The sequence below is a fragment of the Narcine bancroftii genome, chromosome 1 (assembly GCF_036971445.1).
Source record: "Narcine bancroftii isolate sNarBan1 chromosome 1, sNarBan1.hap1, whole genome shotgun sequence".
NCBI classification, from domain to species: Eukaryota; Metazoa; Chordata; class Chondrichthyes; order Torpediniformes; family Narcinidae; genus Narcine; species Narcine bancroftii.
Genome location: NC_091469.1, coordinates 163,078,723 through 163,104,655, shown reverse-complemented (window position 1 = coordinate 163,104,655; position 25,933 = coordinate 163,078,723). Strand labels below are relative to the sequence as shown.

Below are 25,933 nucleotides of genomic sequence, written 5' to 3'. Positions count from 1 at the left end.
GATAGTACTTATAAACATCTAGATAGACAGGGTCTGATCAGGAGCACTCAACATGGATTTGTGGGAGGAAGGTCATGTTTGACCAATCTGATTGAATTTTTTGAAGAGGTGACTAGGAATGTGGATGAGGGTAGCGCAGTGGATGTTGTCTATATGGACTTCAGTAAGGCCTTCGATAAGGTACCACATGGAAGGTTAGTTAGGAAGGTGCAGTCTTTAGGTATAAATTTTAAGATAGTCAAATGGATTGAACATTGGCTGAAAGGGAGAGGCCAGAGAGTGGTAGTGGATAATTGTCTGTCAGGTTGGAGGCCGGTGACCAGTGGTGTGCCTCAAGGATCTGTATTGGGCCCATTGTTGTTCGTTATATACATTAATGATCTAGATGATGGGATGGGGAATTGGATTAGTAAATATGCAGACGATACTAAGATAGGTGGAATAGTGGATAATGAAGAAGGTTTTCAAGGATTGCAGAGGGATTTGGGCTGCTTAGAAAAGTGGGCTGAAAAATGGCAGATGGAATTTAATGCTGATAAGTGTGAGGTGCTTCATTTTGGTAAGAAGAATCAGAACAGGACATACGTGGTAAATGGGAGAGCATTGAGGAATACAGAAGAGCAGAAAGATTTAGGAGTGACGGTACATCGTTCCCTGAAGGTAGAAACTCACGTGAATAGGGTGGTGAAGAAGGCTTTTAGTATGCTGGCCTTTATCAATCATTGCATGGAATATAGGAGTTTGGAGGTGATGTTGAGATTGTATAAGACATTGGTGCGGCCTAATTTGGAGTTCTGTGTGCAGTTCTGGTCGCCTAATTATAGGAAGGATATAAACAGAGTGGAGAGAGTGCAGAGAAGGTTTACCAGAATGTTACCTGGGTTTAAGCATCTAGAGTATAGGGAGAGATTGGACAGATTAGGTCTTTATTCTTTGGAGCGTAGAAGGTTGAGAGGGGATTTGATAGAAGTATTTAAGATTATGAAAGGGATAGACAGAGTGGATGTGGATAGACTATTTCCGTTAAGAGGAGGAAAGATTAAAACAAGAGGACATGAGTTAAGAATTAAGGGGCAGAGGTTTAGAGGTAACATGAGGGGGAACTTCTTTACTCAGAGAGTGGTAGCCGTGTGGAATGATCTTCCAGGAGAAATAGTGGCAGCGGAGTCAATTGTATTATTTAAGAAAAGGTTGGACAGGTATATGGATGAGAAGAAGATGGAGGGTTATGGGCATTGTGCAGGGAGGTGGGACTAGAAAGGGTTGTTTGGTTCGGTGCGGACTAGAAGGGCCTAATGGCCTGTTTCCGTGCTGTAATTGTTATGTTATGTTATGTTAGTATTTTTGTTGGCTTAAAATTAAATAAATTTCAAATTGCTTTTTTGAGACTGACTTTACCTGTGGCTAGAGAATCTTTGGCCATTACTTGGAAAAAATTAGGCTAATTTGAGTATTTAGAGATGGCATATGGAGATGAGAACTTGCATTCCATTGGAAAAGATAACATTGTAGCGGCTACTACGGTACAGTTACTGAATAATACACAAACACACACCAGACTAGTCAACTGAAGACTGATTTATTCAGGGTTTACAGGCTTCTTCTATATACTGCATGTCCCGGGCTCCATGGGACAAGGTGGGACGTCACTATGAGATTGCTGCCAAGTCACGGGACCAGCAGGTTTAAGTCTAACCTTGTGAGTGTCCCGTGCCTTCTGGCAGGAGCCTCAATGGCTCAACGTGCCATTCTTCAGCACTCAGTATCTCTCACATGCAGCTCGTTAGGTGAGTATGCAGTGTCTGTATTATGGTTTTGCACGCCCGCAGAACCACGTCGGCGACAGTTTGCGTTGCCGCACTGTGCGCCCGCTCAACCTGCTACACGGCCGCTACATCACCCCCCCAGAATTGTCGCTGGAAATTAAAACACCAGTTGTGTGTGCCTTAGGAGGGTGCCCATGCTGTCTGGGCTGGGGGCATTGAATGGGTGAAGTGGGATCCACATGAGCAGGCTGGAGTCTGTCTAAACTAAACAGCTGCGAATGTCCCCCAATGTCCAAAGTAAACACAACTCCATCCCTCTTAATCACGCAGAAATGGCCCTCATATGGTCGTTGTAACAGTTCTCCTGGGACCTGTCCGTGTAAAAAAACAAAATCAGCATCCAGGAGCGGTGGGATCAACATCCAGGAGCGGTGGGATCAGCATCCAGGAGCGGTGGGATCAGCATCCAGGAGCGGTGGGATCAGCATCCAGGAGCGGTGGGATCAGCATCCAGGAGCGGTGGGATCAGCATCCAGGAGCGGTGGGATCAGCATCCAGGAGTGGTGGGGGCACATGTTGTTTAAGGGTTCAATGCCAGCTGGTAGGAACAGGTTTCCAGCTAGTGATACCATGTTGAAGTTGCTGAAGGATGTCCAGGTCAGAGTTGGATGCGAAGTGAATGTCCCCTGGAACTGTAAGGACCATACCATAAACCATCTCTGCAGATGATGCAGACAAATCTTCCCTTGGGTCCGTGCGAACTCCCAGTAGAACCCATGGCAACTCATTGCCCCAATTGGGACCAGTGAGTCGGGCCTTATGTGTGGACATTAGTTACCGGTGGAAACGTTCCACAAGGCTGTTGGACTGTGGATGGTATGCCGTGGTGTGGTGCAGTTGTGAGCCACAAAAGCATGCAAAGGTAGACCATATAGCAGAAGTGAATTGTGCTCCATAATCTGAAGTTATGTGCATCAGGACACCATATCTAGCAATCCAATTAACAATGAACACCCTAGCACATGTCTCAGTGTCACTGGATGGCCTCTGACCAGCGCGTGGAATGGTCCACCACTGTTAGAATGTATCTCATGTTTTGAGATACTGGCAATGGCCCGACCAGGTCCACATGCACATGTTCAAACCTCCTGTGTACTGCTGGAAAAGGCTGAAGAGGTGCCTCGTTGAGCCGCTGAATATTGGCCATCTGGCAGGAGGCACATGTACAGCATTGAGCAGCATCTTTACTTAGTCCATGCCATATATATTCATTTGACATGAGTGTGACTGACGCTCTGATGGACGGATGAGACAAGCCGTGTATCTGGTTGAAAAGGTGTCGCCTCCATGATGCCGGAATCAATGGTCTAGGGTAGGCCAAAGACACATCACAAAGAAGGGTTGGGCCACCCTGTTGTGGTGCCACCCATTGTATGTCCAGGTTAGTAATGGCCATACTGTATGTCTGAATATCGAGGTCTATGGCCTGTGTACTGGCCAATTCAGGAATATCAATTCCACCCTGAATATACAGTCAGTCTGGACAGCATATCTGTGACCAGATTGTCTTTCCCTGAAAAATGGCACACGTCCATCGTGAATTCTGAAACGTAAGATAAGTGACACTGCTGTCTTGCCAACCATGGATCTGTTATTTTGCTGAAGGCAAAAACGAGTGGCTTATGACCTGTAAACACAGTGAAATGCCGACCCTCCAAAACATATTGGAAGTGCCATGTGGCTAGGTATAATGGCAACAGTTCCTGATCAAATGTACTATATTTAACTTCCGCTGGGCTTAAATGCCTGCTGAAGAAAGCGAGGGGTTGATAATGGCCATTGACGAACTGTTCGAGAACCGCACCCACAGCCGTGCTCAAGGTGTCAGTGCTCAGTACCAAGGCAGCCTCAGGGTTGGGATGGGTGAGCATTCCTGCTTTGGCCAATGCTTCTTTGATGGTCATAAACACAACCTCTACCTCTGATGTCCAGGTAACGCCCCTGTGTTTGGTGGAGACGATCTGAAACAGTGACCGAAAATGTGAGCAGCTGCAGGAATAAACCGGTGAAAGAAGTTGATCAGGCCCAGAAATTTCTGCAGTCCCTTCACCGTGGTACGTTTGGAAAAAGCCCAGACTGCGCCTACCTTGCTGGATAAGGGAAATATACCGTCGGCTGTGATCTTGTGTCCTAGGAAGTCGATGGTGGATCTGCCAAATTGACATTTGCCAGGGTTGATGGTAAGACCGAATTCCTCTAGTTGGAAAAGGCGTCAAAAATGCAGGTGGTAATCTTGCTCACTTTGACTGGGTACAAGGATATCATCCAAGTAAATGTATGCAAACTCCAAATCCCTGCCTAAAGCGTCCATCAGTCGCTGGTTTGAGCAGCGTTTTTCAATCCAAATGGCAAAAAGGCCAAAAGGGGTAATAATTGTTGTTTTAAGGATATCACTCTTATGGATAGGTATCTGATGATATCCTTTGACCAAATCAACTTTGGAAAAAATGTGGCAATGGTGTAGATGGGCAGCGAAATCCTGTATATGAGGAATTGGGTACCTGTTGGGTGTTGTAACATCATTTAGCCTCCGGTAATCACCACAGGGTCTCCATCCACCTGTTTTCTTGGGTACCATGTGTAATGGAGATGCCCAAGGACTGTTGGAACGTCGAATGATACCCAACTCCTCCATTGCTGTAAACTCCGCCTTTGCCTGCAGCAGTTTATCAGGTGGAAGACGATGAGTCCTGGCATGAATCGGTGGGCCTGAGGTGTATATGTAATGAGACACACCATGGGCTGTTTTTGAGGCATTGAAATTAGCAATGAGAATATGGGGAATTCATTAAACAGATGAAGGCAGCGTAGGCATCCTTGTGCAGCATATGTACCCTGAGCTGGGAAACATTCCCTTTGCTGCATGCCAGTGGGTATGTCTGAAAAGTGGTGGCACGAACCAATTTCTTCCGTTTCACGTTCACCAGTAAGTCATGGGATCGTAAAAAGTCCACACCCAAAATTAGCTTCTAAGGCGCAATTCCAATGGAATGTGTTCCCTCCTATTCCAATTGAGATCTGTCTTGTGCCAAAGCTGGGAATGGTAGTTCCATTTGCCGCTCGAAGAGCCAGGTGTTGTCGTTTATGCTTTCTTTCAAAATAGGCAGGTGGGAGTAAACTGACCTCAGCTCCTGTGTCTACAAGAAACTTGCGCTTACCCGTGTCATCTTGAATATACAATAGGCCCGTATTTGTGGCAGCTGCCGAGGCCACTATTGGCAGCCGACACTTTGTGTTTCCCATTTTTTTCCTGTAATAGGTATAAGGCTGGACACATTTATGGGCATTTTTTCCCCAATGGCCGTGGTAAAATCTCTAATCTCAACATACGTCAGCACATTCCTCCTTCTTTGATTGGACAGCAGATACTGGAGGCTCGTAGGATCCTGGAGATGTATCTGTTGCCAAAGCAGGCTGTATTTGAGCAGACTCTTATGTAGGAGTACGATAGAGCCCGTCAGCATCTCACGCTATGTCATGGGGACGGCAGAAATCGATGCCAGCGATAGATATAGTGACACGAGCTGGGATAGTAAATGGGTTTCAAAGAACAGGCAATGAGAATGATCATCCACCAATGCAAGCATTTCATTCATTAGGTCCGATGGACTCCTTTCACCCAGGCCTTCCATATTCAAAAGCTGCATGCTGCGCTCATGCCTTGTCAATTCCAGTGTATCCAGGAGTAACTGGCGGAACCTGGTGTACTGGTTCTCTGCCAAGGGATTGGCAATAAATTCACTCACTTGCGATGCGGTAGCAGCATCCAACACACCTACAACATGCCAGAACCTCGTGTCCTCCGCCGTTATGCCCTGAAGACGAAACTGGGTTTCAGCCTGAATAAGCCAAACCCGAGGTTGATGGGTCCAGAAAGGAGGCAAGTGAAGACCAACTGTGTTAACTGCTGCTGTAGCTGGGTCCGTTATGACTGCAGACTCAGGCTTCGGCTGAATCTTGCAGTCGGGGTCACCCACTGTAGCGGCTACTACGGTACAGTTATTGAATAATACAAAAACACATACCAAACTAGTCAACTGCAGACTGATTTATTCAAGGTTTATAGGCTTCTTTTATATACTGCATGTCCCGGGCTCCACGGGACAAGGTGGGATGTCACTATGAGATTGCTGCCGATTCATGGGATCGGCAGGTTTAAATCTAGCCTTGTAAGTGTCCCGCACCTTCCAGCGGGAGATTCAATTGCTCAACTTGTCATTCCTCGGTACTCGGTATCTCTCACGTGTGGTCCGTTAGGTGAGTGCGCAGCATCCGTATTATGGCTCTGCATTGCCTGCAGAACCGCACCGGTGACAGTTTGCATTGCTGTGCTGTGTGCTCACTCGGCCTGCTACACGACCGCTACAACATATAATTTACATAATAATTACTCCCTTTTTTTGTTAAAACTTGGAGCCCTTATTTGAATTACATGGGGTTGAATTATTAATCCCCTTTCCGCACGTTAGTGTGTTGATCTGAACCATGGTAATAAATTGATGAATTTTATGTTGTGATCTCCCCTTTCTTTTTTGGGGGGGGTAGATTAGAGAGGGGTTGGTAGGGGTGGGTGGGTTAGGATTGGGGGGGTGGGGGGTTGTAGGGATTTTTATTTACATAAAAAATATCATGTATGTATTTTGTTTTTCTAAGTTGTATCCATTATTGTACGTTTAATCGTGATTTAATTAAAAAAAAATTTTAAATAGGTTATTTGACCAGTTGAGTACTTTCAGCACTTAGCTTTATATCTTAACAGGGAATTTCTTAGAACATAGAACAATACAGCACAGTACAGGCCCTTTGGCCCACAATATTTTGCTGACTTACATCAACCTATTCAACAATCTAAAGCTTCCCCACCTCACATCCACCCAGATCCCCCTATTCTTCTTGCATCCATGTGCCTTAGAGACTTTTAAATATCCCTATTGTACCAACCTTCACCATCACTCCTGGCAATGCATTCTAGACAACCAAAACTTTCTGTGTAAAATAACTTACCCCTGACTTCTCTCCTAAACTTTCCTCCCTTCACTTTGTACAGACATCTTCTGGTATTTCCTACTGTCACCTAGGGAAAAGGGATGTCTGTTTATCCTATCTATCTTCCATAATCTTATAGACCTCTCACTCTTCTTTGCTCTGCTAACCTTGCCTCATAAGAGATATTCTCCAATCCAGCCCACATTCTGGTAAATGTCCCCTGCACCCTCTCCATAGCTTCCACATCCTTCCTGTAATGAGGCAACCAGAACTGAACACAATATTACAAGTGTGGTATAACCATAGTTTTATAGAGCTGCAAATTACATCATGACTCTTGAACTCAATCTCCTGACTAATGAAGGCCAGCATACCATCGTCCTTCTTAACTATCCTATCAACCTGCTTGGAAACCTTGAGAGATCTATGGATTTGAATCCCAAGATCCCTCTGTTCTTCCACACTGTTCCTAAGCACTTATTTATTCACATACTGATAATTTATTGAATATTTCTGGGTCTTTTATTTAATAATATTTGATCACATTTTTGTTGGATGGTTAAGTTCACACCTGGAAACAGAGTGTGCTCTAGCTTGCCATGAACTATCTAAAAACAAACTGTGAAAAACAAGATGTTCCTGGTTTAGCATTTTCTAATCAAGAACAGATTGTACACTCCTTCGAGTGCAAGCCTCAAAGCAATCTACAAAAATTGACTTGGATCATTTGGGTTAAGTGCAGCTAATAGCTTTACTGATCTGTCTGATTAAAACTGTCGCTTCACCACTCTACAATCATTTTTCATTTTCTTTTTACACTTTTGTTAATTCTTTTAATGGTACTAAGGTGACGACTTGAGTGCTGGTAATTGCACAGAATCTATCTCAGAGAACAGCCCATCTAATGCCTGCACGTGTGATTATACTCCACACAGAAATCCTTCCACTCCTCACTTCCTTGTTTACTGATCCACTTTACAACCTGACTCATCATAAACACTTTGTCACCAACAGATCTGCACGTAAGTTACCTATTCGTATTACAGCAATAAGATTTCCTCTCAAATCTATCATCTCCAAAACCCACTGCTGTCAAAAGATACGTTACAGCCCAGAACAGGACCTTTGGCCCATGATGTTGTGCCAACCTATATAAACCTACTCAAAATACTAACCCTTCCCTATGTAGAGATTATGCATGAAATAACCCTCTATTTTTTTCTTTCATCCATGTGCCTGAGCCTTTTAAATGTCCCTATTGTTCTAGTCTCCATTAACACCCCTGGCAATACATTCCAGGCACCCACTATGTGTAAAAAAAAAACTTACCTCTGGCCTTTCTCCAAAACTTTCCTCCATCACTTTGTGCAGATGTCCTCTGGTGTTTGCTACTCCTGCCCTGGTAAAAAGGTGGTGGCTGTCCACCTTATATATGCCTCTCATAATCTTTTAGACCTCTATTAAGTCACCTTTCATCCTTCGCTCTCAAGAGAAAAGGCCTAGCTCTGCTAACCTTCACTCATAAGGCACTCTCCAATCCTGGTAAATTTCTGCATCTTCTCCATAGCTTCCACGTCCTTCCTGAAATGAGGCGACCAGAACTGAACACAATATTCCAAGTACAAATCTCTTGTCAATGTTCCATCAAACATTCTTAGAGCATGTATTCATATATTATATGAATTAGATTAAAATTAGACTCTCACTGCCCAAATAAACCCACAGCAGGGACAGCAAGAATTATAAAATCCAACTCTTTATTTACAAAGGATGTGGGTAGTGAAGCACAGTGTATGATCATTCACTTTGGTGGAAAGAACAAAGGAATAAGCAATTTTATAAATGGGCATCGGGTTGGAGGTCCAGAGGTTAACTTGCAGGTAGAGTCAGTGGTACAAATGCAATGATAGCTTTCATTTTAAGAGGGATGAACTATAAAAGCAGGTATGTGATGCTGAGGATTTATAAGGCTTTGGTCAGACCACACTTGGAATGTGGTGAGCAGTTTTTGGCTCCATATCTAAGGAAGGATATGTTGGCATTAGTAAGGGTCCAGCAAAGGTTCACAAGAATGATCCATGGAATTAAACGGTTATTATGTGAGGAGCAAAACATGAAAATCTGCAGTCACTGTGATTGAAGTAAAAGCACAACGCTGGAAAAACTTTGCAGGTCAAACAGCGTACTTTATATAGCAAAGATAAAGATACATAATCAATGTTTTTGGGCTTGAGCCCTACATCAAAATATGACAAAATGCAGGCAAGCACACAAACAAAATGGTGGGGGGGAAAGGGCAGGAGGTAATAGGTGGATAAAGGAGGGAGGGAGGGCACACCAGCAAGCAGGGGAGAAGGAGATGGCTCTGTGAGTGTAGAGGGAAGGGCGTGGACAGCTGGAGGAAAGAAGACAGGGACAATGGAGAGTAAGTTAGCAGAAAACAGAGAAGTCGATGTTAAAGCCATCTGGCTTTTTTCTGTCCAGACAGAAAATTAAGTATTGCTCCTCTAATTTATAGGTGGTCTTAGTAGGACAGTTCGAGGCGCAGAATTGAAATGGTTGGCCACTGAGAGATCCCTATTACTGATGCAGACAAAATGAAAGTGCTAAGCAAAGCGATCTCCCAGACTGCGGCCAGGCTAACCAATGTAGAGAAGGCCACAAGAGGAGCATTTGATGGATCTGAGACTGTGGTCAGCGAAGTTCTGAAGGATGAGGGGAGATCTCATTGAAACCTGTCAAATATTGAAAGGTCTGGATAGTGAACGTGGAGAGGATATTTCCGATGGTGAAGGAGCCTGGGACCAGAGGGCCTATTCATGTTCATGCCTTTGGATTAAAGATTGCCCGGGAAATATATTATTTCTCAAATTTACATCTAGCTTTGCCCTGGCAATGGACCTGTGGAAATGGAGAGAGGGATTAAAAAGGTCTGGAAGACAGAGTGCAGGAGAACTGTGAAGCAGTCACACAATCTGCATTTGGTCTCACCTTGAGGAGGCCACAATGCAGTAGACTGGGCTAGGCTAGATTACCTGAAAGGTCTGTTCATGGACCTGGATGAATGTGAGGGTTGAGATCGCTCTTGCTGTGTTTGCTGCAGGAGGTACTTTCGGGGTGGATGGATGGGTGTACAAGAACTCTACCCTTGTCTACATTTGTGGGGGGGATGGGGGGGGTTGTCAGGATGAGAGTGAAATTTGGTCAAAGGCATGCAAAACTTTTATCAATGACAGCAGGTTGGAAGCTATGGTTCTTAAAGTGTACATTTCAGATGTCCTAGAGTGGAAGACCTCATCCCAGGAACAGATGTGGCAAAGGAAGAAGAATGGTGCGATTGTGGTATAATTTGTTTCCAGAGCTGAAAACAGAGAGCTGCAGAAAGGGAATAGAGGTGTCAGAAATTATCCAAATAAATCATAGAGCAGAGTGGAAGTCGCAGTTGAAATTATTCAGTTCTGCACAGTTACAAGAGGCAGTACCAATGCTGATGAAGTGGAAAACGGGTTGGGGAATGGTACCAGATTCATATTGGAACATCGCTGACAAAAATGGCAGGTGCAGTGGGAGCCCATGCATGTGCCCTGGATTTGGAGAAAATAAGATAAAGGTGGCACAGTTAGCACAATGCTGTTAGAGCGCCAGCAATCGGGATTGGGGTTTGAATCCTGCACTATCTGTAATGAGTTTGTACATTCTCCCCATTTGAGCATGGGTTTTCCCAAGGAGCTCCAGTTTCCTCCCACCCTCCAAAACATACTGGTGGTTGTAGGTCAATTGGGTGCGATTGGATGGCACGGGATCATAGGCTCAGAGGGCCTGTTACCATACTGAAAAAATTAAGAATAGCAGCAATGAACTTAGAAGATCATGGATCAGTGGAAATACGATGTTATGGCTCTTACAGAGACTTTGCTGAAGGAAGGGCAGGATTGACTGATGCAGGTTTTAAAAGAAGTAGAAGGGTGGTAAAGGTGGGTGGGGGTGAGCAGAGGCTTAGGACTGGAGCGTAGACAGTGTGTGGATGGCCCAAGGTAGGAGTGGGTGAGCAGAGGCTTAGGACTGGAGCGCAGCCAGTGTGTGGATGGCCCAGGGTAGGAGTGGGTGAGCAGAGGCTTAGGACTGGAGTGCAGCCAGTATGTGGATGGCCCAGGGTAGGAGAGGGTGAGCAGAGGCTTAGGACTGGAGCGCAGCCAGTGTGTGGATGGCCCAGGATAGGAGTGGGTGAGCAGAGGCTTAGGACTGGAGGGCAGCCAGTGTGTGGATGGCCCAGGGTAGGAGTGGGTGAGCAGAGGCTTAGGACAAGTTTGATTCCAGAGAGGTAAGGCCTGATAATATATTTGTATTTAAATTAAGAATTAATGAAGACAGCAGCTAGAGCAGTGGAATCCTCCAATTGCAGGATGTGGGAAATCTGGGAGAGCACAATTGAAAGAGGTGCATCCAGCTGCAGCTCCTGGAGACCAAGTTAGATAATTAGAGTTGGAGCAGGATGAACTCAGAATCATTCGAGGCAGAGGCAGTGATAGAGAGGAGCCTCAGGGAGAGAGTCACCCCCAAATGTCAAGAGACTGGTAACTAACTGGATGTTAGGAGAGGGAAGGGGAAGAGGCAGACAGTGCAGAGCATTCCTGTGGCTGTTCTCCTCAATAACAAATATACTATTTTGGATACTGTTGGAGGGAACGATCTACCAACAACAAGCCATGATGGTCACGTCTCAGGCGCAGATGCTGGCCCTTTGGCTCAGAATAGAAGGGGAGAGAAAAGGAGAGCTATGGTAATTGCAGACTCATTGGTTAGGAGAGCAGATTGGAGGTTCTGTGAATAAGATCAAGGCTCCAGATGGTATGTTGCCTCCCAGGTGCCAGAATCAGGGTTGATCGAGTTCACAACATGCTGGAGTGGGAGGGAAAGCAGCCAGATGTTGTGGTCCATGTGGAGATCAATGACATAGAGAAGAGTAGTAATGAGGTCCTGAAGAGGGAATACAGGAAGTTAGGAAAAAAGTTAAAAAGCAGGATCTCAAGGGATATCCAGAGAGAGTAGGAATAGAAAATTGTGGCATTAAATATAAGAAACAAGGTACAGTTGAAATGCTTGGACAATACATAGATAGTAATCAAAACCTTAAGAAAGTAATTAGAAAAGCAAAAAGAATGTTCGAGGTGGCTATAGCGAACAGGGGGTGAAAGTAAATCCGAAGGGTTTTTATAAATATGTAAATAGTAAAAGGAGAGTGAAGAATAAAATTGGTCCCTTAGAGAATCAAAGTGGACAACTGTGTGCAGAGCCGAATGAGATGGAGAAGATATTGAATGAGTTCTTCTGTTTGGTATTCAATAGGGAAAAGGATATGGAATTGTGTAAGATAAGAGAAACAAAAGGGGTGATTATGGAAAATGTAGGGATTAGGAAAGAGGGGATGTTGGAACTTCTGAGGCATATAAAGGTGGATGTCTCCAGGTCCCAACAGGATTTTTCCCAGGACCTTAAGGGAAGTCAGGGAGGAAATAGCGGAGACTCTGACAGTGATTTTTCAAGTCACAAGAGGAGGGCATGATGCCGCAGGATTGGTGTATTGCAAATGTGATTCCTCTTTTTTAAAAAGGGCTCCAGGTGAAGGCCCAGCAATTATAGACCAGTAAGTTTGACGTCGGTGGTCGGTAAACTAATGGAAAGTATTCTTAGAGTTAATATGTATAAGTATCTAGAGAGGCAGGGACCAAAGCCACATCAGGGACACCGAACATGGGTTGTGCGGGAAAGATCATGTTTGACAAATCTTGTGGAATTTTTTGAGGAGGTGACTAGGAAAGTTGATGAGGGTAGACCAGCAGATGTAGTTTATATGGATTTCAGTAAGACCTTTGATAAGTTTCCACATGGAAGGTTGGTAAGGAAGGTTCAGGCACAAGGTATTAATGTTGAGTTAGTCAGATGGGTTCAACAGTGGCTAGAAGGTAGATGCCAGAGAGTCATGGTGGATAACTGTCTGTCAGGATGGAGGCCGGTGACGAGCTGTGTGCTTCATGGATCGGTGTTGGGTCCCTGTTGTTTGACATTTACATTAATGATTTGGATGATGAGGAGTCACGTGATGGAGTAGTGGCCGGTCGGGGAACTCCAGCCCTCTCCGGAAAAGTTTAAAAAAAACACACAAAACAAAAAGGCACAAACATAAAAATTAAAATAAAGTGAAAGTAAAGGTGGGAAGAAAATGGCAGTGAAGAGAGAAAAGTTGAAAGCAACAGGAAGAAGAGAAGAAGAAAGGACGTCGGAAGAAGAAGGTGAAGGCCTTACCTGTCCGAGGAGGCCCGCCGCGGAGAGAGAAGCCCGCTCCCTAAGGTCAGTTGAAGTCCCGAGCTCGGGATTACAAAAATGGCTCGCGGAGCCAAGTAAAAGTGCGCAACCGCGCATGCGCATGACAAAAAAAACACTGACGGGAGGGGGGACCAGCTGAGGAGTCGATCTCCACAGCTGAGAATGACAGCTACAACACAACAACAGGAAGAGAACATAGAAAACAACGAGAACAAGAAAGAAGAGAGTAAAAAGAAAACAAGAAAACAACAGATGACCAACCCAGAGGAAGAAGAAGAAGAACATAGAGAAATGGAAGAAGGGAAAGACAAGACAATGGATATTTTATTTTAAAGAATATATGGAATCAGTAAAAGAATGGCAATCACAAGAATTTAGTGAAATAAAAAGAAGAATAAAAAGTACAGAAGAAAAAATGAATAGATTAGAGATGGTCATGTCAGGTATAGGAAAAAGAGTGGACAAGGTGGAAGAACGAGAAACAGCCGTAGAAATGGAAGTAGAGGACTTAAAAAAGCAATTAGAAGAGCTGTCAGCTCAGAAGATAGATATAATGGAAAATTATAATAGAAAAAATAATATAAAGATAGTGGGCCTTAAGGAAGATGAAGAAGGCAAGAATATGAGAGAATTTATAAAAGATTGGATACCCAAGGTCCTAGGAAGACCAGAATTACAGGAAGAAATGGAAATAGAAAGGGCACACAGAACATTAGCCCCTAAACCACAGCCACAACAAAAACCAAGATCTATTGTAGTAAAATTCCTAAGATATACAACAAGAGAAAATATATTGGAGAAAGCAATGAGGAAAATAAGAGAAGACAAAAAACCACTGGAATACAAAGGTCAAATTTTTTTTTTCTATCCAGATATAAGTTTTGAACTCCTGAAGAAGAGAAAGGAGTTTAATAGAGCAAAAGCGATCCTATGGAAAAAAGGATATAAATTTATGCTAAAGCACCCAGCGGTTCTTAAAATAGTTATTCCAGGGCAGCAAAACAGACGATTCTCGGATCCGGAGGAAGCACGAAAATTTGCAGAACAACTATAAAACAGACAGAGAGATGAAGACATGTAACAAGAGTAAAAATGACCACGAACTATATGTATGTGTGAATATGGGTGTGTGTGTATATATATATATATATATATGTGTGTGTGTATGTATATATGTGTGTACATGAGTGTATCCGTATTTAAAAGAAAATATATAGAGTATAGATAAGAATTAATAAGGGAAAGAAAGGGAAGAGAGTAAGTAAGGAGGGAATTAAGAGAGTGACCTTTGTTATATATGAAAATTAAAATCTTTTCTGGGGGGGGTTGGGTGGGGAGGAGTTATGGTCACTGCGAAATCAGTTGACACTTGCCAGTGAATTTGCAAATCCAATTGGAGAGGGGAGATGTGGTTGCCTGACAAGGGACAAAGGGCAACTCAGGAAGGGGAGGGGAGAATGGGGTTAAAGAAATTTTAGATAGGAGAATAAGGGAAATGTTTGATGTTTTAGAAATGTTGTTTTATAAAGTGTTCAAAACAAGAAAGCAGAAATGGACAAGAAGGAAAGGTGATGATGAGGAAATGGAAAGGAAAGATAAACAAAGTATGAAATGGCTACGTTGAACTATATGACTTTAAATATTAACGGAATACATAACAAAATCAAAAGGAAGAAACTGCTAAATTTACTGAAAAAAGAAAAAATTGATATAGCATTCGTGCAAGAAGCACATTTAACTGAAATGGAGCACAAGAAATTAAAGAGAGATTGGATAGGACATGTAACAGTAGCGTCATATAATTCAAAACCCAGAGGAGTAGCTATATTAATCAGTAAAAATGTACTAATTAAAATAGAAGAGGAAATAATAAATCCAGCAGGGAGATATGTAATGATAAAATGTCAGATATATTCGGAGTTTTGGAATTTACTCAATGTATATTCACCTAATGAAGAAGATCAAAAATTTATGCAAGATATTTTTTTGAAGATAGCAGACACGCAAGGGAACATACTAATAGGAGGGGATTTCAACCTTAATTTGGATTCAAACATGGATAAAACTGGGAAAAAAATTAACAGAAAGAACAAAGTAACCAAATTTATAATTAAATCGATGCAAGAAATGCAACTTTTGGATATATGGAGGAAACAACACCCAAAGGAAAAGGAATATTCATATTATTCGGGTAGACATAAAACATACCCAAGAATAGACCTATTCCTGTTATCAGCTCGTATGCAAGACAGAGTTAGGAAAACAGAATATAAAGCTAGAATATTATCGGACCACTCACCCCTGATATTGACAATAGAGTTAGAGGACATCCCTCCAAGAATGTATAGATGGAGATTAAACTCCATGCTACTTAAAAGGCAGGATTTTAGAGAATTCATTGAAAGACAAATTAAAATGTACTTTGAAATAAATACGGAATCAGTGAAAGATAAGTTTATACTATGGGACGCAATGAAAACGTTCATCAGAGGGCAAATAATAAGTTATGTAACCAAGATGAAAAAGGACTACAATCAGGAAACAGAGCAGTTGGAAAGGGAAATAGCAAATATAGAAAAAGAATTAGCAATGAAGGAAGACACAACTAAAAGAAGAAAATTGGCGGATAAAATAATAAAATATGAAACACTACAAACATATAAGGTGGAGACATTTTGAAGACAAAACAGAAATATTATGAACTAGGAGAAAAAACGCACAAAATTCTAGCATGGCAGCTTAAGACAGAACAAACTAAGAGAATGGTATTGGCATCAAGGAATAAAACAAACAAATCACATATAATCCAACGGAGATTAATGAAAACTTCAGAGAATTCTACGAACAATTATACCAAACTGAAAACGAAGGGAAAGAAGACAAAATAAATGAATTTTTAACTAAAATTGAACTACCAAAATTACAAACAGAGGAACAAAATAAATTAACAGAACCATTTGAAATAGTAGAAATACAAGAGATAATAAAAAAAAACTACCAAATAATAAAACACCAGGAGAGGATGGATTCCCAATAGAATTCTATAAAACATTTAAAGATTTATTAATTCCTCCCCTCCTGGAAGTAATCAACCAGATTGATAAAACACAAAGCTTACCAGATTCATGCAAAACAGCAATAATTACAGTAATACCAAAGACAGGGAAAGATCCACTCGCACCAGCGTCATATAGACCAATATCTTTACTTAACACAGATTATAAGATAATAGCTAAACTATTACCAAACAGATTAGCCGACTATGTACCAAAAATAGTAAATCTAGACCAAACTGGAGTTATTAAAAAAAGACGAACAACAGACAATATTTGTAAATTTATTAACTTAATTCATGCAGTAGAAGGAAATAAAGCTCCAACAGTTGCAGTTGATTTAGACACAGAGCAGACCTTTGACAGAGTAGAATGGAATTATTTATTCAAAGTACTACAAAAATTCAGTTTACCAGAGAAATATATTAATTGGATTAAAGCATTATATAAGGGGCCATTGGCGAAAGTGACAGTAAATGGATATATATCAAAGCAATTTAACTTAAGCAGATCAACAAGGCAGGGATGCCCACTATCACCCTTATTATTCGCGTTAGCTATAGAACCACTAGCAGAATTGATAAGAACAGAAAATAAAATAAAAGGGATAAAAATAAAAGACAAGGAATATAAAATCAGTTTATTTGCAGATGACGTTATAGTATACTTAACAGAGCCAGAAATATCAATAAAAGAATTACATAAGAAATTGAAGGAATATGGAGAAGTGTCGGGATACAAGATTAACACAAATAAAAGTGAAACAATGCCAATGAATAACGCGGATTTCTCAAAATTTAAGAAAGAATCACCATTCAGATGGGAAATGCAAGCAATACGATACCTAGGTATACAAATAAATAAAAACCTCGGCCATCTATATAAACTCAATTATTATTCACTAATGAAAAAATTACAGGACGACTTAGAGCATTGGAAAGACTTACCACTAACACTAATAGGAAGGATAAACTGTATTAAAATGAACATTTTCCCAAGGATACAATACCTATTTCAGGCATTGCCAATACACTTGACAGAGACATTCTTCAAGGAGTTAAAGAAAATAATAAGGAAATTTTTATGGAAAGGGGGGAAACCGAGGATAGCACTAGATAAATTAACAGAATGGTATAAACAAGGAGGCTTACAACTGCCAAACTTTAAAATTATAGAGCCGCACAATTAAGATACCTATCAGATTTTTATCAAACAAGGGAAAAGCCAGATTGGACTAGATTAGAACTAGATAAAATAGGGGAGAAGATACCTGAATATATATTATATAAATGGGATGAAAAATTGGTACAATGTAGGAATTCTCCAGTATTACATCATCTGCTCAATATTTGGAAGAAGATTCATGTAGAAAGGAATAAAACAAATTACCAAGTACCAAAACTAATACTGACGCAAAATCAGCTAATCCCTTTTACAATAGATAACCTTTCCTTTAGAGAATGGGGGAAAAAAGGGATCAAAAGAATAGAAAATTGCTTTTCGGGAAATAAATTATTATCCTTTGAACAAATGAAGGATAAATATAATATAACTCAAGATACAGTGTTGGCATACTACCAATTGAGATCCTATTTGAAGGACAAATTGAGAAGCAGTCTGAGGTTACCAGAGGGAAGTAACTTTGAATATGTGATTACAGATATAATGATAATCAAAAGATTTATAACAAATATGTATATTAAACTGCAAGAAAAGGAGAATGAGGAAACAAATGGTAAAACTAAACAAAAATGGGAACAAGATCTAAACATAAAGATAAAGAAGGAAACATGGGAGAAGTTATGCTCAGGAATTATGAGAAATACAATAAATACGAGGTTACGTATGATACAATATAACTGGATACACAGGCTATACATCACACCTGAAAAGTTAAATAAATGGGACCCAACAGTATCTGACAGATGTTTTTGCTGTAAAAAGGAAATGGGAACAACAATTCATGCAATCTGGACATGTGAGAAAGTGAAAAAATTTTGGGAAGATCTCAATCAGATATTAAATAAAATCACAAAAAGCAATATACCAAAAAACCCAGAGATCTTCCTCCTGAGTAACATAAAAAACAAAGAATTTGGACTCGATTTGGATGGTGCACAAAAAAGATTTGTTAGGATAGCTCTAGCCGTAGCAAAAAAATGTATTATGTCAGCCTGGAAATTAGAAGATAACTTGAGAATACAACAATGATATATAGAAATGAATAAATGTATTCCATTAGAAAAAATAACATATAATTTAAGAAATAATATTACAATATTTGAACAAATATGGGAGCCATACATGAAACACAATAGAGAAAACCTACCGAGGACATCTACCACCTAAAATGACAGAAGGAGAAGGAAATGAAAAGAATTGACTCAGTGGAATTTCTTGTTTATTTTTATTGAGTGACAACATTGTTTGACGGGTTTAATGTATCTTAGATTTGAACTTTAAATTAATGGGAGGGGAGGTAGGGAGGGTGGGATGGGAAGAGGGAGGGGGGGAGTAAACAACACTGTATATATTTGAAAAGAAAAATGTATGTATCTTGATCAATGTGGTTTATAGTGTGAAAAATAAAAAATTTAAAAAAAAAATGATTTGGATGATGGAGTGGTAAATTGGGTCAGTAAATATGTGAATGATACAAAATAGAGGGAGTTGTGGATAGTGAAGATGGTTTTCAGAGACTGCAGAAGGATTTGGACGGCTTAGAAGAGTGGGGTGAAAGATGGCAGATGGAGTTTAATACAGATAAGTGTGAGGAGCCTTATTTTGGGATGAATAATCAAAACAGGACATATGCAGTGAAGGGGACGCCATTGAGGAATGCAGAAAAACAGAGAGATCTTGGAATAATGGTTCATCGTTCTTTGAAAGTGGAATCTCACGTGAATAAAGTGGTCAAGAAGGCTTTTGGTATGCTGGCCTTTAGAATAGAAGATAAGAGCTGGGAGGTGATGTTGAGTATTCAAGGCATTGGTGAGGCCGAACTTGGAATATTGTGTGCAGTTCTGGTCCCCAAATTATAGGAAGGTATGGAGAGGGTGCAGAGAAGATTTACTAAATTACTAGAAGATTGCAGAATCGAGAAATCTGAGAAAGACTGGGTCTTTATTCATTGGAGCATAGAATGTTGAGGGGGGATTTGATAGAGGTATTTAAAATTATGAGGGGGTAGACAGAGAAGATGTGAAAAGGCTCTTACTCTTGAGGGTAGATTAGATTGGAACGAGGGGGTCATAAGTTAAGGGTTAGGGGGCAAAGGTTTAGCAGTAACATGAGAGGGAGCTTCTTATCTCAGAGAGTGGTGGCTGAGTGGAATGACCTTCCAGAAGAGGTGGTTACAGCAGAGTTAATATTGTCATTTAAGAAAAGGTTGGACGAGTGCATGGATGTGAGGGGATTGGAGGGTTATGGACAGGGAGCGGGTAGGTGGGACTAGAGGAGACCACTTAAATCGATACGGACTAGAGGGGCCGAGATGGCCTGTTTCCGTACTGTAATTGTTATATGGTTATATGAATTTGTAGCTGAAGAGTTGGGCAGGGGGCAGAGGTTCAGATTTGTGGATCTTTGGGATGTCTTCTGGGGAAGGTCTGACCTGTAGAACAGGATGGGCTGCACCAGAACTGGAAAGGGACCAATATTCTGGCAGGCAGGTTTGATAGAGCAGTTGGGGAGGGTTTAAACTAGTTTGGCAGGATGTAGGAACTAGAATGTGAGGGCCCAGAAGGTCAAAAGCATAATGTTATGTGTTCTGCGTTTGTGAGGAATAACAGGCAAGGGTCAAAACATAAATGTAGCTAATTAGAGGGTTGGAAATGTGTCTATTTCAACGCGAGGAGTATTAGGAATAAAGGAGATGAACTTAGAGCTGGATCAGTACGTGGAACCACGATGTTGTGGCCGTTACAAAGACCTGGCTGGAGGAAGGGCAGGATCAGCTGAAGCAAGTACCTGGGTCTAGGTGTTTTAAAAGGAATAGGAGGGGGAGTAAGAGGGTTAGGATGCAGTAGCATTACTGGTCAAGGATAACATTATGACTATAGAAAGGGAGGAGGCTGCAGAGGGAGTGTCCACTGAGTCGGTGGGGGTGTAAGTCAGAAATAGGAAGGGAGCTATTCATTCTGGGAGTACTCTATAGGCCTCCAATTAGCCCTCGGGACTCCGAGGAACAGACAAGCAGGCAGATTTTAGAATGGTGTAGGAAATACAAGGTTGTAGTTCAGGATGATTTTAACTTCCCTAATATTAATTGGCACCTCCTTACTGCAAGAGGGATAGATGGGGCTGAATTTGTCAGGGGTGTCAAAGAAGGATTCCTGACACAGTATGTGGACTAGCCAACGAGAGGAGAGGCCATACTGGATCTGGATCTGGGGAATGAACCTGGTCAAGTGGCGGACCTCTTGGTGGGGGAGCATTTTGGTAAGTGTGACCACAACTCCCTCAGCTTCAACATAGCTATGGAAAAGGATAAAAGTAGACAAAATGGGAAAGTATTTAATTGAGGAAGGGCATAATTGGGGAAAGGCTAATTATGATGGGATGAGGCAGTAACAAGCGAGAGTAAATTGGAAACAGATGTTCAAGGGAGAATTAAGGTGGAGGAAGTTTAGGGTCCACTTGTGCTGGGTTCAGGATAGATTTGTCCCACTGGGTCAAGGAAAAGATGGTAGGAAAAAGGAAGCATGGTTGATGAAACAGGTGAGGCAGCTGGTCAAGAGGAAGAAGGAAGCATATATTAGATATAGGAAGCAGGAAACAGAAAGAATTAATGAGAAGTATATGGTAGTCAGGAAGGAACTTAAGAAAGGGCTCAGGAGAGCTTGAAGGGGACATGAGAAGGCCTTGGCCTGTAGGATTAAGGAGAACCCCAAGGTGTTCTATGTGTATGTGAAGAACAGAAGGATGATGAGAATGACATTGGGGCTGCTAAAGGATAAAGGAGGCAACATGTACCTGGAGGTGGAGGAGGTTGGGGAAGTCCTAAAGGAATACTTTGCTTCAGTGTTCACAAGAGAAAAGGACCTTGATCAGGGTGAGGTTAGAATAGAACAGGCTTGTGTGCTAGACAGTGTTGAGATTAAGGAAGTGTTGGATCTTCTTAAAAACATTAAGATTGATAAGACCCCGGAGCCAGACATGATATACCCTTGGTTGTTGTGGGAAATGAGGAAAATGATAGTTGGGGCAGAAACTATGATCTTTGAGTCCTTTTTGGCTGCAGGTAAGGTGCTGCAGGATTGGATAATGACAAATGTAGTCCCCTTGTTTACCAAAGGTAAAAGGGAGAATCCTAGGAATAATAGACTAGTGAATCTTACATCATTGGTGTGCAAACTATTGGAGAGGATTGATTTTCCAGAGAAAAGTCCCAGATCTGCTAATCTTGCCTCATCCAGGCAACATCCTGGTAAATCTCCTCTGTACCCTCTCCATATCTTACACATCCTTCCTGTAATGAGGTGACCAGAACTGATCTCTGGTAGTGGTCTTACCAGAGATTTGTAGAGTTGCAACATGACCTCTCTACTCCAGAACTCAATCCCCCTATTAATGAAGCCCAGCATCCCATAAGCCTTCTTAACTATCATATCAACCTGTGCAGTGAACTTGAGGGATGTACGGATTTGGACCCCAAGGTCCCTCTGTTCATTCACACTCTTAAGTAACCATCCATTAACCTTGTACTCAACCTTCTGGTTTGTCCCTCCAAAATGCATCACCTCACACTTATCTGGATTGAAATCCATCTGCCACTTTTCTGTCGAACTTTGTATCCTGTCTATATTCTCTTGTAACCTTCGACAACCTTCAGCTCTATCACAACTGCTCCAACCTTCATGTCAACTGCAAACTTACTGACATATCCTTCCCCCTCTTCATCCAGGTCATTTATAAAAATCACAAAAAGCAGAAGTCCCAGAACAGATCCTTGTGGTATTCCACTAGTCGCTGACCTGCAGACAGAATTCTTTCCTTAAACTATGACTCTATGCTTTTTTTCATGCAAGCCAATTATTTATCCACACAGCCAAGGTTCCACTGATTCCATGCCTCTGGATGAGTCTCTTGTAGGGATCCTTGTCAAATGCCTTCCTAAAATCTATGTAGACCACATTTACTACCCTACCTTTATCAATTTTTGTTTCCTCCTCAAAAAACTCAATTAGGTTCAAGAGGCACGACCTTCCTTGTTGTTTCAGGCCTGAGCCCTTCTTCAAGCAGAATAAGCCAGAAGCAGGAAATCTCAGAAAGTCTGAGAATTCAAATAATGGGGGAGGAATCCAAACCAATGAAAGGTGTTAATTGGATATGATAAGGGACAAAGTAAGATTTTATTATGTTTGTGTGGATGGACAAGTCAATATTAATGCCATCTGGTGGGTGGGGGGGGGGGGAGGAGGTGCCCAGTCAGAAGATGAGGTGTTCCTCCAATCTAACAGTGCCTTAGACCATGGACAGACATGTTAGCAAGGGAATGGGGTGGGGATAATTAAATGGGTGGCCACTGGGAGATCCATGTTATTGCAGCAATTTGTTGAGCACCTTGGCCTGTCCACCACAAGTGTGGATCTCCTAGTGGCCACCCCATTTCAATTCACACACAAAATTCTTACCTTGTCCTTTATCACATCCAATTAACACCTTTCATTGGTCTGGATTCCTCCTCCATTGTTTGAATTCTCAGACTTTCTGAGATATAGCACAACACCTTTACAGCGCCAGCGATCAGGTCCGGGGTTCAAATTCTGTACTGTGTGTAAGGAGTTTGTACATCCTCCCCGTGAATGTGTGGGTTTTTTCCCACTGTTTGAAATGTACTGTAAGTTCATAGGGTGGAAATTGACCAGCATGGAATCGTGGGCCGAAATGGCCTGTTACCATTACTGTGCTGCATGTCTAAACCTTCTGGTTTATTCTGTTTATTCCTTGAAGGAGGGCTCAGGCCTGAAATATCAGCAATATATCTTTATTTCCTAGAGATGCTGAAAAGACCAGCTGATACCCCCAGAATTTTGGTGTGTTTTTACTATTTACTTTGACTTATCCAGCACATCTGTCACAAAGATGCTGTCAGAATCAGGTTTACTGCTAATTTGCTGTTTTATGGCAGAATTATTGTGCATTACAGGTGCAAAGATTGCTATAATTTATATTTTTGTACATACTATTTACAGAAAAAATAGTGCAAGAGGAAAAAATTGGTTTATTGTCATCTGCTATGCGACATTCTTGAAGGATGCGACATCTCTACCTGCAGCCCTCAGTCATCTGATGGCAGAGGGGAATGCAGTAAACTTTTTTAGCATCTTGTATTCTAAGATACTGTTTCAGATTGATTATTTGGAAAATGTTTGTGCTTTTCCATCCTGAGCACAGAGGACACCTTTTTATTTTGGGAGCTAAAGCTATTATAGTGCTACATTTCCCATACATCTGATGAGTGAAGTTCCCATTTTACCTTTCTTCAATGAGTTTTGAGCAGCTTTGTTGTAAATGGCATGAAGAAATTATTCGATTGTGCCAACAAAGAAGCCCCAGGGTAAACTGAAGCAAAGGTTGCAACAAATGAATTACGCATTTATATCAGCATCCACCTTGATTTACCTTCTTTCAAACAGTTTTCTTTTGTCTGTGTCAGTTTCACCAAACGATTTGCTTCCTCTAGCTGAATTTCCAAGAGATTGTTTTTCCCCTGAATTTCGGCTGTTTTCTAAGGTACGTAAAGAAATATTTAAATGTAATGGGCATGACATTGTACACACTAATTATGAATAATTAAAGGACCCATACATAAACTAACAGATAATAAACTGTTTGTCAGATAAATACACTTGAACTTGAAATATTGCATTTCAAAATCCCCCTCAAAAGTTTGACTGCTCAATGAATTCCTGGCATAAATATTAATAAGTACAAATTAACTCTTTGATAGAACCTGGGATTAATTAGGGCCTGTTTTCCTATTGTGTGACTCTAAAGCATCTTTACCAGTTAGGGATGGAGAAATTAAATATATTCTCATCCCCACATTCTTTGAATGATTAAAAATATTTATGATCTCTTCACAATGATGGAAAACTGGGCTCAGATCCAGTGGAATGAGCAGTTTTGGAGTCAACCCCAAAATGACCCCAGCATCTGCAGATGTTCGTTCAACTCCAGAGACTCATTGCTTTGTCTTTTGTTGGAATGTTTTCTCAGACCAGTGTAATGACAATTCACAAGTTCAAGTACCTTCAAGGTGACCACAATGTAGATGTAAACAGAGAGAGTGACATTAGGTGGGTGAAAACTCTGGTCTTCTTGCTGATTGTAAGTAAGTGTTGCAGCCAATCTTCAGGATTCACTGCTCCACACTGCAAGCAGTGCATTCCTCACTGTACAGTGGTGGAGTCCTTCATATGCAATACAGTATGTGATAACATAAAACTGACGCATAAATCTTTATTGATCCACAACAAAAAGGACTGTCCTGATTTTTCTTAAAAGATTTATTGTAATCACATGTAGAGTTTAAACAATTAGTTTCTACCTATTTTTCTCAGGGCTCTGATATACTGAACTAAAATAAATTTGCATAGAAAGAGAGAAATATGCATTGTCACGACTCACTTAAATAATTATGACCAATTCTTGACAACATAATGAAAATTGATGTCCTGTAGCATTTGCGCTACACTAGCTTGAAAAATGACAAGCACACCAAAGCCTTGAAATCGAGACTGATTTATTCCACTGGCTGTTGCGCTTATACGGGCCCCAGGCGCTGACATCAGGGTCCCACATCATTAGACTGCCGCCCTGGGATTGGCCAGCGATCCTGCCATAGTTCCCCAACTTCCCATCGTGCAGATCACCACCAGGTGCGCGGAGTCGCTGCGTCCGTTGGCCATTTTGTGTGCCAGTCCGCATCTCCTGTGCAGTCCACCACATGACTCCCGCCCGCCTTCGAACCGGAGATTGGGCCATTGGCTGTTAAATTGGGTGTTCTGCCTCTGGGTTGTGGGAGAGGAATGGAGACTGGCTCATTAGAGTCCAGATATGCCTGTTTCAGGTGAACGGTAAAAGTTTTCTCCTTACCTCCAATGTCGAGGATGAAGGTGGAGCTGTTGTCCCTGATGACCCTGTAGGGCCCCTCGTAGTGTCGTTGAAGGGGCCCTACAGGGCTGGTAAGCACAAATTTAAGTCTCTGGGGATGTTATATTTGGGCTGTCCATGTTGTGGGGGTTGCTGCAGGACCAGAGACGCCAGTTGTCGCTGCAACTTCTTGAAGGTTGCCGCAGGATCTTCCGGACATTTATTGGGGGCCAGGAACTCCCTCAGAATAATTAAGGGTGCACCATAGATCATCTCCGCTGCCAAGGCATCAAAGTCCTAATTCGGCATGGTATGAATCCCCAGCAGGACCCAAGGCAATTCGCCCACCCAGTTGGGACCCTTGAGCCAGGACAGCAAGGCTGCCTTCAGGTACCTGTGAAACCACTCAACCAACCTATTGGCCTGAGGGTGATATTACGTAGTGTGGTGATGCTGTGTCCTCAGGAAGTTAGCCAGTGTTGCCCAGAGCCCAGAGGTGAATTATGACCTCTGTCTGAGGTTAGGTGCTCTGGGATCCTGAATGTGGATACCCATGTGTCGATAAGTGCCCAGGCACAGGTTTCTGTGGTGGCATCATGCAGCAGGACCACCTCAGGCCACCTTGTGGAGTGGTCAACCATGATC

General features: G+C 41.8%; 1 protein-coding gene across 1 annotated transcript in view; it reads right to left on the bottom strand.

The window, feature by feature from the left end:
- The window catches only part of LOC138735774 (coiled-coil domain-containing protein 152), a 242,561-nt gene that overhangs the window by 181,079 nt on the left and 35,549 nt on the right, over positions 1-25,933 (bottom strand). Inside the window, exon 3 of the mRNA XM_069884164.1 lies at positions 23,816-23,921. Within this exon, the coding sequence (XP_069740265.1) occupies positions 23,816-23,921 (106 nt within the window). The remainder of the gene's footprint in view (positions 1-23,815; positions 23,922-25,933) is intronic.